This window comes from Macaca mulatta, chromosome 16 (genome assembly GCF_049350105.2).
Source record: "Macaca mulatta isolate MMU2019108-1 chromosome 16, T2T-MMU8v2.0, whole genome shotgun sequence".
Lineage (NCBI taxonomy): Eukaryota > Metazoa > Chordata > Mammalia > Primates > Cercopithecidae > Macaca > Macaca mulatta.
In genome coordinates this window covers 54,981,997-54,998,510 of record NC_133421.1, presented here as the reverse complement: position 1 = coordinate 54,998,510, position 16,514 = coordinate 54,981,997, and the positions used below count along the sequence as shown (strand labels likewise).

The window sequence follows — 16,514 nt, the reverse complement described above, 5'->3', positions numbered from 1 at the left end:
TGATGCTTCTTGTTTGAATCTGTTATTACTGTGATGGATGCCAAATGACAACTTTCTAATGTTATCAATCCTTCTAGATTTATTAGTTGGCATTTTACTGTAAGGTAGAGTTTTCCTTGCTATGCCATATATTTCTTGTTTATTTGTTTACATCAGCATAGACTCATGAATTCAAATTTTAATCAATTTATTACATTTTTTTTAGTTCTAACTTCAAATTTTCTTAGACTTAGCCAATAGAAGCCCCTTTTTGACATGTTTCCATCATTCTTTGATCACTTCCTTATTTTCTAGCACAACAACGTGCCACGCTTATCTTGTATTTTCCTGACCTGCCTTGGAATCAGCCGTTTCTGCCAGGAATTTTGGTTTCTTTAGTGGAAAGTCGTATTTAAAAACAAGCTCTGAGCACTAGAGGTGTTCATTACTGGCCTTTCTCAGCAGAGAGACCCTAGAGAATTTGTGTGTATAAACAAGTATGCATTTGTATGTTCAACAGCAGGAAATCTGGCTACCTTTATCTTCAATGTATGTACTTATTTGCTCAATTCCCCCCATATGTAAGCAGATTACTATGGCTGAAAGCTTGACCCCAGACAAGTGAATTCATCTCTGCCTGGTATGTCAGCCCAAAGCTGGGTATTAAATATGCTGCCCACTGGACACCATCCAAAAACTCAGCAAGACAAAAGTGACGAGGAAGAAGGAAAGAGAAAACTGTATTTAGGAAGTTCAGCTGCAGACATTTTAGAAGGGGTAGGAGGAAGGAGGAAAGGCCGGTTAGGAAGTTTGGTTCTAGACACATAGGCCGTTTCCGCTACTCTTTTCCCAAGCTCAGTCCATGAATAGGGGAAGCAGGCTTAGAATGATGAGTTAACTTGTCCAAGCCTAATCAGTTGGGTCGTGGCAGAGCTGGAGTTTAAGCCTGGATTTTTTCTGACTCCGTACAACTTGCTATTTTTACTGCATCTTGTAGAAAGCAGCTTTGCAATGAATGACAAGAAAACAACAACAAAAACACAGAAGCCTTTCTTTTCTATGTTAGGAAATACTGCTTTACTTTTGTCTCAGGTGAAAATCATCATTAACGTGGTTAGATGCCTGTTTATAAGATGGCACATTTGAAGTTATTTCAAAGCTAGAACAGTTTAGACAGAGTTGAGCATAGGACTGGGGTCAGAGACCAAGGTTATAACCTGGATACAAGGAGTTCTCATGATGATGAAAGGTCTGTCAATATGCATAGATACAATAACAACACAACACTGGGAGATGCTGAAATGTATATTTTTTCTCTGAAGCTTTAAATGAATGCATAAGCCTGGGCTGCGATTTTTGTGAGTCTGAGTGTGCTTGTAATAATGCGTAAATCGTTATGATAACTAATGCCAAATAATGGGTTATACCATGAATGGAATGAGAGCTCCTCAGGGCAGGGCTAATCCAACCCTGTTTTGTAGGTATAGGTGTTGATTACATGTTTTAAATATCAAGAGCTGGACTAACATTTTAGATTTGACACCGTTAATTTGCAATATTATTCTTCAGCAATAAACAATTAGACCTTGTAAACTCTTTCTGGTTAGCTATAATCATGTCCAATTTTATGTATTAGGTAAAATAAGTTATGTAAGTTATTTTTCATATAAGCCATTTTGATATTCACATAATATTTTCTTATCTGATTATTGATTTTTAGGCTTTCTGTGGATTATAAAGGTGTATTATTTTAAATTTTGGTATTTTTAATCCATAACATAAGTTAAGGAAATTGGGTCTTCAGTCTTAATATGGTGGTCATCACTGAACTGTATTTTCTGGTGGTTTTCCTAATAAAGCTCCTGAACTCATTTAGGAATGTGAAATATCTAACAGTAATTCCAACAATACTAACAACTGTTTAGTAGCTATTTATTACAATACTTGTATCTAAAAGAATAAGAGTAATGTATTTGAATAAACAGTAAGTACAAATATATTGTGTTTGCTTAAGAAAAGGCAGGGTAATTATTGTTTTCCAATTAGTGCACAATAATGCCCTGAAGTCGTCTCAGTCGGTTTTGATATCTTAGTTTCTTATTTCCTGGCAGTGGCCTCTGTGCCATCTTTTTGAGGAGCTACTCCATTTAAAAGCTCTTGAGTTTATATGATTGACAGATAATATGAAAGGAAAACAAATCATTTATCAATAGAAGGCATTTATTAATTCAAGTAATGTTTATCAAAATCAGGACCAGCTTCATGAAAATATGACCTGTGCAGTCACACAAGACCCTGCTCTTAAAAGGGCCCCTCACTTATGATGTAGGACACGCAAGCCCCTAAATTGGGGCTTAGCCCAGGAGGGTTCTTGGCTTGGCCCAGAAGAGAATTCCAGAGCAAGCTAGTGGTGTTAAACAGCAACTTTTATTGGAGTGGCATTGTACAGTAAGCAGCAGAGATTCTACTTCTTGCCGAGTGGGGCTACCCCACAGATGCTGTGCCCAGAATAGCAGCTTAGAGGCAGTTTTGCACTCATAGTTATACCCACTTTTAATTATATGCAAATCATGGAACAGTTTATGCAGAAATTTCTGGGATGAGTGTGGTAGCTTCCAGTTTGTAGAGTCATTGCTGTGGAAAGGGGTGGTAAGGTCTGTGCGTTGCCATGGTGATAGTAAACTGATGTGGCACACCAGTGGCCATGTCTTATGGAAAGCTGCTTCTATCCAGGAACTTTTTAGCTGATCCTCAGTTTGGTTCCAACTCCTGATTCCTACCCCACTTAGATAAGCCCTGTGTTTATTTTTAATGCTCTACTGTCAGCATCTTGAAATTCTTTTTTGTTTTTAAGACGGAGTCTCACTCTGTTGCCCAGGCTGGAGTGCAGTGGCATGATCTCGGCTCACTGCAACCTCTGCCTCCCAAGTTCCAGTGATCTTCTTGCCTCAGCCTCCTGAGTAGCTGGGATTACAGGTGCATACCACCATGCCCTGCTAAAAATTCTTAATAATTATTTAACATGGGGACTTGCATTTTCATTTTGTATTGGGCCCTGCAATTTATGCAGCTAGTCCTGGTCAAGATGTAAATAGATATATAGATACACATACAGATATAGATAAAGGCACAATATTATATCTCAAATGCACTGACTGACAGTCTCACATGATTCAGGCCAAAGCACAGTTTAATTATATGATTAAAGGCAAAAGCATAAAACTCGGGAAAGTACAAAAGTGGAGACCAAAGTGGAGAGCCTTTAGAGCCTTTACTTTTAACCTTTAGAAGGTTAAAGGTAAGAGAGAGAGGAAAAGGCAAATTCAGGTCTCCTGAGAATAGTCAGGTTAAGTGAAATATGATCAAAACTCCAAACTTGCTACCATAGCCCGTAAGACCCTAGGAAATCCAGACCTTGTCTACTTCTCTAACCTTATCTTCTGCCACTCTCTCCCTGTTCACCACGCTCTAGTTGCACTTCTTTCTTTTCTGTAAACACCTCAAGTTTGTTTTACTGCCCTCAAACCTTTTCTCTGCCTGGAATGCTTTGTCCGTCAGCTTTCTTCACAGCTGATTTATTTGGATCTTAGCTGGGACACCATCCCCGGTCTAAATTAGCCCTTCTCTCCTTAGTCACATTTGCTATCTCCTTTCAGTATCTGAAATCTAGTTCATTTAATTGTATCATTTTTTATTGTTTTTCTCCCACCACTAGAATATAAATACCTAAAGAGCAATGATCTTGACTTGTTCACCATAATATCACAAGCCCTTGGTGTGATACCTGCACATAATTGTACTGAGTTAAATGTTTGGTGGATGAATGCATGCATGAAAGCAAACAGAAGGCAGGGAGCCTAAGGAAACTTCTGAGAGCAGTGAGCTGTTGTGCTGCTGAAGACTCCTTTCAAGAAGACTGAGACTTTCTTTGAAGTAGTTTTCTGATGTTTCCCAGTGAGTTGGGCTATGTGTTACAGGCAGATGCTTACGCATCCTGAAATACGACCAGTTGTCCCATAGAACTGACGTTAATAGTTTCTTTGAATAAACATAGAAATTGATTCTCCCATTGTTAAAACTTGAGAAAGTTAAATTTGTCTTATCTGAGTTACTTTCTCAAGAAACCAACCATCAGGCCTCCCAGGTACTATCAAGGAACTGAAACTTACCAGATCATTGCATCAGGACAATATGACACCAGACCCCTCACCCATCATGACTACCTAACCCAGGGGTACCCAGTCCCTAGGCTGCAGACTAGTGTCCGTCTGTGGCCTGTTAGGAACCTGGCCACACAGCAGGAGGTGAGTGGAGGGTGAGTGAGCCTTACCTCCTGAGCTCTACCTCCTGACAGATCAGTGGCAGCATTAGATTCTCACAGGGGTGAGAACCCTATTGTGAACTGTGCATGCGAGTGGTCTAGGTTGCATGCTCCTTATGAGAATCTAATGCCTGATGATCTCAGGTGGAACAGTTTCATCTTGAAACCATCCCCCACCCTGAGATCCGTGGAAAAATTGTCTTCCACAAAACTGGTCCCTGGTACCAAAAAGGTTGGAGACCGCTAGCCTAACCAATCACTTGCTACCTGTTGACCAACTCCTCTTCCTTACACCTCCCTAATTCCTGTTTTTCCAGTCAGTTACATTTTTTTCCCTGCCATGTAAGCCCCTAATTTTAGCTAGTCGGGCAGAGGGATACAAATTTCCCATCTCCTTGACTGCAGCACCCATTAAAGCCTTCTTCCCTGGCAATACTCCTTCTTTCAGTGATTGGTTTTCTGTGTAGCAAGCAACAGGACCTAAACCGAACCCCTGGCATTTTGGTAAAACCCCCAAGACAAATGAGCAGCATTTCTGAATGCCTTAGGTTCTTGAAAGAAAAAAAACATGCAATAGCAAAGGGAATATTGCCTTTGGGTACAGAATAAAAGAGAATAAAATACAGTTGGCCATCAGTATCTGCAAGTTCCACATATACAGATTCAACCAATCACAGATTGAAAATGAACATCAGGCCTCAACGGCTGTGTCTTTACTGAACATGTACAAACTTTTTCTTGTCATCATGCCCTAAATAATATAGCATAACATATTTACGTTGTGTTTGGTATTATAGTTAATCTAGGGGTGATTTAAAGTATAAGGAGAGGATATGCATAGGTTATGTGCAAATACTACATCATTTTATATCAGGGACTTGAATATCTTCTAATTTTGGTATCTGCAGGGTCCTGGAACAAGTTACCTGAAGATCCTAAGGGATGACTATAACTCTTTGATCTTTTGTATCTTGGTTTCCTGAAACTTTTATGTTGTTTAAAAATGATCAGTTAAGTTTAGCCAAGGGAAAATAGTCATTCCTGATTTTGCCAATTTTCTTAAACAACCTTAGGATTATATAAATAGCTGATGTTATCTTGAAGAATCTCTGCTGTGATAAGGTATAAAACAAGTTAGCAGTTTCTAAATGCTGTCATTTTTTTGTCTTCTCAAGTATAATACATCTAACTTTATAGGAAGAAATATTTACATGTTTAATACTAGCTTTAGTGAATAAATAAATAGGCATTTCTAACTTGTCAGTCCACAGAAACCAGACAGATTGTTGAGCAGCCAACATCATTGTGCCCTCTTCCTCTTTTGAAATGACCTTAATGTGAAATGTCACTATACCAGTACACTTTTCCCTCCACTCTGATCCCTCCCAAATGACCTACTGCAGCCTACTCCCTCCCATTCATGGGCCATACTGATCTTAGAGGTGGATGTATATTTTAAAAAGAAAATCTTTCCCTCAAAAACACTGGGGGACTTGTAGCTTAATAAGACTGCCAGAAAATTTTTGATTTGTAGAGCCAAGAAAGAACCTTTAAAGATCATTTGATGAGTGATTTTGACATCGTACATATGAAGAAACTAGGGATTAGAGTAAGTGGCTACTCAAAGTCATATGGCTACTGGGCATCTACCCTCTAGACCAGTACTCTTCCCAATGCAATAAAAAAGTCATGAAATATATGTACTGTGTAATATGTACTATGAGCTTCTTTGCTATGAGTCATCTTTCTTTTTAAATTATAGCAGAAAATAAGTGTATTTATTTCTACTGCCTGTCAATTTGCTTACAAAGGGGTTGTCATAAGAAGTTATTTAAAGGATATAGCTGATTTTCTTTGGGAAACACCAGATCTGTGTTATTTAAATTGCAACATTTGTTGATACCTTAGCAAATGAAGATGAAAGGAGAAAATGACATTAAAGGAGACAGAAAGAGCTGATTTTAAATATTAGATGCCAAGAAGGTACACTCAAACCTGGTAGCTTTTTTGGTATTTTTCCTTCTTTATCCAAATAATATATCAAAGTATATATCCTTGTTTTAAGCCATTCAAAAACTAAAGAATAATTTAAAGAAGGAAATAAAAACAGTAAATAAAAATAGTAGTTCCAATTGTCAGTTATTGTTTACATTTTATTGTGTATTTTTAATAAATGTAATTTTAAAAGATTAAATTATTCTATACATTCTGTTTTCACCTTGCTGCTGTTTTTTACCTAGACCATTTTTGATGATTACATAGTATTGTTTGACATCATTGTACTGTAAATTATTTAACCAATTATCAATTTTTACATATTTTTGAGGTTTCTGATATTTTATAATTACTAACTATTCTGTAATGATACTTATGAACTAACAAATACTTCTGTATGTTTGCTGAATCACTCCTTGCCAACCGCAGAGTATTAAAATGAACTAGTATCCTGCCTTTGGTAGAAAAATCGTGGGTTTGGATTTTCCACCATTACTGATATCCCATTTCCCCAGGTGCCACTTGTGAAAATGTTTCTGTTCTCTCACTTTTTCTAACCCTCTTTTTCTTTATTGTTCATAATTGTTTATTAAATGTGCTGAATTTTCACTGTTAAGGGATATTTTACAAACCATACTTACCTAGCATTTTTAGATACTTCTGACCCCAGCCACATCTTCCTTTTTGAACATAAAATCAAGGAGTGCCCTATGTGTCCTTATTGCTCTATCAGGAATCTGGTTACTTTATATAGTGTGTGAACCCAAGAAAGCAATTAAATCTCTCCTTTTTGCCCCTGGAAAAGCTAACAGTGCTCTCTGCTAAGAAAAAGCCTCCTTTAACCCCTTTCTTTTCTTTTGTTCCCTCACTAACGATATAAGCGTAAGCCCTCATACGCAATATGAGCTGCAATTCCCCAGTCTACAGCCATACCACCCTGAACATGCCAGATCTGTCTGAAAATCCCCATTTTATCGAGATAATTTAATGTATCTTTAGACACCTCTAGATAGCCAATAGCTTCGACAAAGCACTTTTCTTATGAGCTTTTTAACACTTTTATTATGAAAAGATTGTTTGGACTTAGTATTAAAGCAACAAATCTTGCTTTCATTGGTATCATACTGTCCTTCCGTTTCCTTCTTGTGATCATTTCACTTTAGACAAACAACTAAAAAGACATTAGAGCTCTTGACCTTACAGCTCGTTAAGTACCTCAAAGTAAATATAAAAGTACTTTGGCAAGGAAGGATGGGAATTAGGCTTTTGCTTACAAAGCCTTTATACGTCTATTCTAAATGTATTATTTTAGACTTTGTAATGATAGCTCAATAAATTGTCTAGTTATTTGTTTGTGACAGGTGTCTATGTGTGTGTGTTGAAGTGTTAAGTAAAATGCACTTGTATGTAAACCAATATATTACAGTTACATAATTTTTAACAAAAATATAACACGTATGAATTGTGCCTGGTTTTTTCTTCCACTGCTTTGTTAGTAACATTTTTAAATGAAGACATATATATAATCATATAATCAAGCAGAATTTGGGGTGGGAGGGAAATTATTTTCTAGAAGATAATACACTTAAAGCTTTCCCAAAACATTTTTTGTTATGTATAAAATAGTATATTTTTAAAAGACATTAAATTAACAATAAAAAAATAATAATACCTAGGAAGTAACTAAATAAGAAATGTGCAACTGTTACCAGTGCAGGGTCTTGACTACAAGTCGTCCAGGTTCTTGGCACTTTGAACAAAGATTTGGACAAAATGCATAAACAAAGCAATGAAAGAATGAAACAATGAAAGCACAGATTTACTGAAATGAAAGTACTCTCCACAGAGTGGAAACAGGCTGGACCAAGTGGCTCAAGAGAGCTGGTTACAGAATTTTCTGGGGTTTAAACTTTCTCTAGAGGTTTTCCATTGTTTACTTGGTTGCACCCTATGTAAATGAAGGAGTGACCTGCAACCAATCAGAAGTACTTTCCATTTTTCATCTGCCAGGCAATGCAAAGGGAGTAGCCTCTGATCCTTTTGGAAAGGTAGGGTTTTCCTTTTGATTCAGTTCTAGGAAGTCAGCACCAATCAGCCTTAGGCTCCCTGCCTCCAAACTCTATTCTCCTGCCTCACAAGGTCACTGTGAAGGCAACTTTAAAACACCATAGAAACAAGCTTGTCCCACCTGTGGCCCATGGGCTGCATGGAGCCCAGGACAGCTTTAAATGTGTTCCAACGCAAATTCATAAACTTTCTTAAAACATGAGGTTTTTTGCATTGTTGTTGTTGTTGTTAATTTGTTTTTAAGCTCATCAGCTATCATTAGTGTTAGTGTATTTTGTGTGTAGCCTAAGATAATTCTTCTTCCTCCAGTGTGGCCTGGGGAAGCCAAAAGATTGGCCACCCCTGCTATAGAAGATCACAAAAGAAGATTTGAACAAATGGAAAGTGATACCAAATTCTTGGATAGGAAGACTCAAAATAACATCATAGATAACAATATGTCTTCAATTAATTTGTAAATTTAGTATGATTCCCTTACAAATAGCATTGTTTTGTTTTTTAAACAAGATAAGAATACTTTGAATTTAATGTGTAAAAATAAATAACCAAAAACAACCGGGAAACTTGGTTAACAAAAGAACAAATGAGAGGTGATTGGCCTTACTAGATATGATAATGCCTCTGTAATTAAAATAGAATGGCATTGGTGTACAAATAAACAGACTAACCAAAGGCCCAGAATAAAAATTACAGAAGTAGACCCAAACCCTTAAGAGATTTTGTATATGATGAAAGTTGTATCTCAAAATGGTGGGGAAAAGATGGGTTATTTAATAAATGTGGTTAAGACAATGGGGTGGTCTTCTTGGGAAAAATATGAGTTGGATTTGTACTTTATATTACGATGGATTCCAAATGGATCAAATATTTAAAAATGAAACCATAAGAGTACTAGAAGAAAATATGAGAGAATTCTTTATAACTTTGGAGTGGGCAAGGAGTTTCTAATTTGACCTAAAACCTGGAAATCATAAAAGATTCATAAAGTTAGCCACAAACTTTTGCGTAACAAAAAGCCTATAACCCAGAAGAAAAGTGTTGGGGGCGGGGGATATATTTGCAATTCTTAGTGCTGATAGAGAATTTCTGTAAGATTTAAGAACTCCTAGAAACTGAACAGAAAAAGACCTAACAATAAATAGAAGAATTGGCAAAAGGTGTTAAAAAAAAACACAGTTCACATAAAAGAAGATACTGAATGGTTCTTAAAGCATAAAAAACTCTTCAGCTTCACTCCAACCACCTTGAGATACCATTTTCATCAATAAGACTGACAAAAATCCAAAAGTTATTTAGTATACCATAGTGGAGAAAATTCAGAGTAACAGGCACTATTGTTGGTGAGATAGTAAATTAGTACAACCCTGACTGAGGGACATTTGGCAATTTCTGTCAATTTCATTATGGCATTTTTGTAATTTCATTAAATTAATATTTACTATAATTTCTGGCAGAAGATATTTTTATCCCTTTTATTTTCTCTATTTTTTGTCCAGTGAAAAGAACTGCTTTTATTGAATACCATGTCTGAGAATATAAATTACTAAGTCTTACTCAAACACCATATGCGTTATGGGCAGATTTTTTTTTTTTTATCTGATGAGATTTCTAATTATATGGGATGAAGATTGTTTTAATGAGATCATAAGTAAACAGATTTATCAAAGAAAAGCTCTAATTTAAGTTTTCTGGAATAGATTCATCTTATACAACAAGATTTTTTTTTCTCCAATGTTCTACTTTCTCTGTTTTTGCTGACCTAACTGTTTCCCTCTTATGATTCACCAAACTAGAATAACAATATATTTGTCTTCAATGTGCATATTTTTAGTAAAAGAACAGAATGTTTTCCTTCTGTGTTATTTATTAATTATGGGAACTTGAGGGTGGCGTGTGTGTGTGTGTGTTTGTGTGTGTGTGTGTGTGTGTGTGTGGTGTGTATGTAACATTACTAGAATCCCTGTTGGTTGAGGGCCTTGCAAGCTTGTATAAAGAAAGAGTAGGAAGCAGGCAAAGGAGAGGGAAAGGACAGGCATGTTATGATATTTAAGGACATGACAATGAATACCTTGTTAATACAAAAAATAAGCCCACTGTTGGGATGCATAAGATTAAACCCACTTCTGTTTAATCAGTAGTGTCATCTTTATATAAAAGAGATAACACATTACTACTCTTACTCTCTCATTCTACTTTTTTGGTGAATCAAGATTTTTACCTGAATTAATTTTCCACCATACTGTAGTAGAAACAGCTTGGGTTTGGAGCAAGAAAGAGCAGGATTCAAACTCTGCTTTACAACTAGCCTGTGACAATGGACAAGTCACATACTTTCTATATGACTTATTTTTCTTTTGTATAAAATTGGGTTAATAATACCTCCCTTGTGGGGTTCTTGTGGGAAGAAAATCCTGTGACATGGCGCCTGGCTGTATTGGTGTTTAATGATGACTTAGATCCCAGGTTACGCAGCCTTTCTCCATACTCCCTGTGTATACTGCTGTCAGAGCACTTCGCCCCTCCTGATCTCATCTCATCTCTAGCACTTAGGACACTGCCAACATGTTAAGTGAATGGAATAAACACCTAAATTTTATTTTGCACCTTAAAATAGAAATGTTTTAAAATGTCTTGTTAAGTATATTATATGGAATGTGTTGTACAGTAGCATTTATACATCATTAGACTTGGATATGTTCCCAGGGGACCTGGGGACCTGTGTCCAGTTAGAACAACTCACCAAAGATGAGGATCTTACTCACTTTGGTACCAGTAGAAACACTGCTCAATTTTTCACATCTGTTTTTGAGCAAGGTGCTACTATTCCTTCCTTACTTAATATGAGGAGATGCTAAGAGGTTAGGCAGTTTTTCTAATGCCATATTACTAACACATGGCAATATTGCCATTTGAACTCTGCATTTCTTTTCTTCTCTTTTCTTTTCTTTTTTTAACTTAGGTCCAGTACATTTTCCACAATATTAAATAAATACATTTGGAATACATAGTATGTGAAACACAGTGCCAATTAATGGTAGTTACTGTTATTATTGTTATATGAGAATGACCTCTCTTGAGGTTTGAGAATCTGCTCCATGCATGCATTATTAAAGCAGTGTATAATGAACTTATGCAAACTTGGTTTTAGAATTGAACTCTCTTCCATGGCTATATCAGTCTTGTGGACAGCTGCGGTGGCTCTTGACTCTGAGTGACTGCTAGTCAAAGCCCAAGGATTGTAAGCTCCTCCCTCAGGTGGCCCTTCTTTTCCTCATGGGTACTGAATAACTTTCTTACTTCATGGTCATTGGACTTTTGCTACCGACATTGTGGCTTGGTGGCTTCATGTCTCTGGCTATTGTTGATCTGCATGCTTCCATGGTTCCTGTCGCTTGCTACTACAGAGGCTGTGAAGTCAAAATGTGTTTTTACCACCCAGACCAGTGAATATATCGCTATGTTAGGTTCTCAAAAGTAGTTGTTTTGTGTTTGGGGCCCATTCAGTTCATTTCTTCTGCATACAGTGGTTGAAGAAAAGATAGGATGATCCTCTTGATTTTAGTCCTCAATCTCTCAGTTTTGTTCTGCCTAGAACTTTTTGTTTCTGAGTCCTCAGTTTCTCTGGGATTCTTTAAGATACATTCCTCCTGCACCTGTTTCCTAGGCCAGAATTTTGTTGTGAATCAGTTGCTGATGTGCTGCTTTTCAGAGGATATCACCTTTCTTTAGCTTAGTATGCCATACAAATATTACCATTATGTGTGTGCTCAGACTTAAAAAATGTTTAAGAAGCACTGCCCTAAATCTTAGCTTCTTCAGCCCTCTTACCAATTGTCACCCAACCATCTATTTTTTATCTTCCAGAAACTTAATTTTCATCCAATGGCTCTTTTCCCATTTACTCTTCAACATTCTGAGTTTATACTGTTTGTAACTCTTTACCCTAAGACTTTCATATTAGTTGGCTGTTGGGAGGGAAAGAAGATATGTGCCAAGGTCAAGATGCCATTTTTAACTGAAAATCGGGTTTTTTAAAGTTTAACTTTGTTAAGCTATAATTGATTTACAAAAAACAGCAGATATTTAAAGTGAGACAGTTTGTTACATTTGACATGTGTGTCCATTTGTGAAATCACCACAATCAAGGCACCCACTGTACCTTTGTGGAAACCGAGGCTTGGAGAAGCCCGAACTTTCAAATGAGAACCCAGGCCTATCAGATCTCAAGGTCCATCCTGTAGACTATAACCTGAGTTCTAGTTAGGAGGAGAAGAAGATAAAAAAAACACTATTTTTCATTTGTGAGGGAAAACCACACAGTCTCAGAATCTAGCTCTTCATTTCTTCAGGAAGAGAGTTGTACTAAATGATCCTAGTGTCTTTGTCAACTTTAAGTTCCTTTGCTTCATTCATTTTTCTTATGAAAAGGTGGTAAATCTCTGTTCAAATACAGTTTGTTTTAATTCAATGAAACTGCACTATTCTCTGTAATTTTCACAGTGGAACAATATAAGACATTAAAAGCATATTTTTTTTCTCTTCATAGGAAAGCCATTTAAGAAGTTCCTGGAATAATATTAGTCAGAGTAATATAGGATCTGCAGGAAGTGCCTCAAGATAGTTGGTAAGATAATAAGAATTTAGTTTTTTTCAAATGCATTGGATAATTACTTTTCTGACTATAAGCTTCATAGCCTTGTGCTCGCCAGAGACATTTTCCTCAATCTTTAACTATTATGTGATTTTTAAGCTTACCAAGGGTGGAAGTTGTAATAGTTACCTAAAGCTTAGCTGTATTCTTCACTTTTGCCAGAGAATGAAGATTTTATATAGATATGGATATTCATAATGATATAAACATGTATCTATCTATCTAATGAGTTGTCTTTACACTTCTCTGATGTTATTGTCAGTGACTAAAATGCCATAACTCAAAATACATACATCTAACATCTATACACAGGCTTATATTATTTATGTGCCAAGTGTATATAATGTTTTTACGAACAGTTGGAATCAAATTTGACAGTTCTAAGACCTGACAATTTAATTTCTACTTCTTCAATCCTAGGAAAAGAAGAATTTCTAGACTCTTCATCAAGATCTTCGTTTATACAGCTGTTAAATCCAAAGCTACTTTGGTGAAAGCATGAATAAAAATACATCTACTGTAGTACCATCCAGTCTACTTGAAAAGTAACTTTTAAATTTAATACATTTTGAAATATAGTTTGAAATATGTAAACTACTAATGAACATTTGATTAAAAGTTTTTTACATCTAGCTGTCTAATGTGGTCTAGGATAGCAGTAATGAGTAGTAAGTAAAGTAATACATTGAATTACCTTTCAGTGTAAATCAGTGTATAGAACAAAATCTGCATTCTCTTTAAAGTCATCTGTACAAGGCACAGTAGGGCATGCCTGTAGGGCATGCCTGTAGTCCCAGCTGCTCGGGAGATTGGGAGTTTGAGGCTGTAGTATGCTGTGATTGCACCTGTTAATAGTCGCTGGACTCCAGCTGGGCAACAGAGCAAGACTCTGTCTCTAAAAATAATAAAAAATAAACAATTATAAAATTCATTTTTAAAAACTCTTCTGAGATTTCTTTTTTAAATTTTGACTTTTTAATATCTAGAATATTCTATAATTCTGTTAAAAATTTTGATAAGATTAACTATTGGTGACTAACAAACCACCCTAAAGTCCCTTAAAACAATAAGCATTTATTCTTTCTCATGATTCAGTGGGTTGGTTGAGCAGTTCTGCTCTATTCCAGATAATGTAGGATGGCCTCATTTACATCTTGTGAGGCCTCAGCTAGGAAGGCTGAATGGCTGAGGTCTCTTTAGAACTAGTCTGTCATTCTTCCGGAGGCTGGCTCAAGCTTTTTGCCTGGTGGCAGAAGCACAGGTGTTTTCCAAATATCCATTTTCCTCACATTTGCTGGTATCTCATTGGCCAAAGCAATTTAAATGACCAAGTAAAAATTCAAGGAGTGGAGATATAGACTTAGCTTTTTTCTTTTCTTTTTTTTTTTTTTTTGAGACGGAGTCTGGCTGTGTTGCCCAGGCTTGAGTGCAGTGGCATAATCTCAGCTCACTGCAAGCTCTGCCTTCCGGGTTCATGCCATTCTCCTGCCTCAGCCTCCCAAGTAACTGGGACTACAGGTGCCCACCACCATGCCCGGCTAATTTCTTTGTATTTTTAGTAGAGACGGGGTTTCACCGTGTCAACCAGGATGGTATTGATCTCCTGACCTCATGATCTGCCCGCCTCGGCCTCCCAAAGTGCTGGGATTACAGGCGTGAGCCACTGTGCCCGGCCTAGACTTAGCTTTTAATGAAAGGAAGCAGTAAAGTCACATTACCAAGATGCATGCAGACAGGAATGGGAGGAATTGGTGGCCATTTTGAAAACATAAAACATACCTTTAACAAGGTATATTTAAAAAAATCTTGCTCTTAGTCTAGTCTTCACTGTGTGCCCTCATTCTCTCTACAAAAAGTTGTTTTTATTCTTGGTCCTTTTGTAGTGCTTCCTTTTGTTTAAGCCAATGCATATATATAAAAATAAATATACACATATATAATATATGTACACATGATAATTATATATATTTGGATTCCGCTCCCCAGAATATTCTTAAGTAAAAGGTATCATGTGTACTGTTTTGACCTTGCCTTTTTGTTTTAATGTATATCCTGGTGATCCCTTCATATCAGTTAATAGAAATCTTCCTTGTTTTTTGTTATAACTGCATAATATTCTACGGTGTGGATGTACCATGGTTTATTCAGCCAGTACCTTATGGATGGACCTTTGTATTGTTTGCAATTTCTGGTGAATACAAATTATGCCAAAATGAATAACCTAGCAGATAAGTCATTTTCTATTTTTTACCAGAGTATTTTTGGGATAGATTCCTAGAAATGGAATTGCTGGACCAGAGGGTTTTTTTTGTTAGAGGTTACCAATTTATCTCTTTAGAAGTTGTACCATTTTGCATTCCCACCAGCAGTGTGCAAAAATGCCTGTTTCCCATAGCTTTGTCATCAGAGTATGTTGTTGAAGTTTTAAATTTTCATTGGTCTGGTAGGTGAGTAGTAGTATCTCTGCAGTTTTAACTTGTAATTCTCTTATTATGAGTAAAGTTTAGCAGAACTATTTTAATATTTAATAGGAAAAAAGTATATAATCTAAAATTTTAACAATAGAAGAGTTTTAAAATAAGGTCCTAGTCGTGTATGTAAATTTTATGCTGCCATGAACATATAAATTTATGTTTAAGAAGAACTTTTAACAACATAGACATTGCTTATAATAATTCTGCGTAAGAAAAAAAATAAGATCTAAAACTGTTTAAGTAGTAAGATAGCAATTCAGAAAATATGTGGATATTAATTCAGAAAATATATGGATAGATTTATAGAGAAAAAATACTAACAGCACTAAACTGCTGTGCTAATAACGCTTTGTTAGAATTAGAAAAGTAAGATCCTGCACTGAAACAATAATATATGCTGGAGATTATTGTGCCCCCAGTGAAGGACATTCACATTTGGAGGGTTTAAGAGTTAGTGGAGAGATCTAATAAGGCACCTTACTTCCCTTTCTTACCTTCTCTTTCATTTCTAGGCTTTACTCATTTATGTTTTTGCAATCTACTATCCCGTAAAGAATGGGTTTATTGGCCAGGGGCAGTGCCTCATGCCTGTAATCCCAGCACTTTAGGAGGCTGAGGGGGCGGATCACTTGAGGTCAGGAGTTTGAGAACAGCCTGGCCAACATGGTGAAACCCTGTCTCTACCAAAAATACCAACAATTAGCTGGGTGTGGTGGCACATACCTGTAATCCCAGCTATTTAGGAGGCTGAGGTGGGAGAGTCACTTAACCTGGGAGGTAGAGGTTGCAGTAAGCCGAGATCACACCACTGCACTCCAGCTGGGACAGAGCAAGACCCCGTCTCAAAAAAAAAAAAAAAAAAAAAAAAAAAAAAAAAAAAAGAATGAATGAATTTAGGGTGCATTTGGACCCTTGGACCCTGTCCTCTCTGCCTGTTTTCTAGCTGACTGACTATTGCCCTAGAAACCAGAGAGACCTTCCCAAATTAGAGCTGAATTCAGTATACCTGTAATACAGCTCTAAATGA

At 36.5% G+C, this 16,514-nt stretch overlaps 1 protein-coding gene across 4 annotated transcripts in view; it reads left to right on the top strand.

The window, feature by feature from the left end:
- Positions 1 to 16,514, top strand: part of STXBP4 (syntaxin binding protein 4) — a 200,911-nt gene that overhangs the window by 3,532 nt on the left and 180,865 nt on the right. For all 4 annotated transcript variants that reach the window (XR_013406489.1, XR_013406488.1, XR_013406490.1 and 1 more), the window contains exons 2-3: positions 12,909 to 12,986; positions 13,434 to 13,558. Coding sequence is in view for 1 of the 4 variants with exons in the window: in XM_001102767.5 (XP_001102767.3) it covers positions 13,512 to 13,558 (47 nt within the window). In the remaining 3 variants the exon portion in view is untranslated. The remainder of the gene's footprint in view (positions 1 to 12,908; positions 12,987 to 13,433; positions 13,559 to 16,514) is intronic.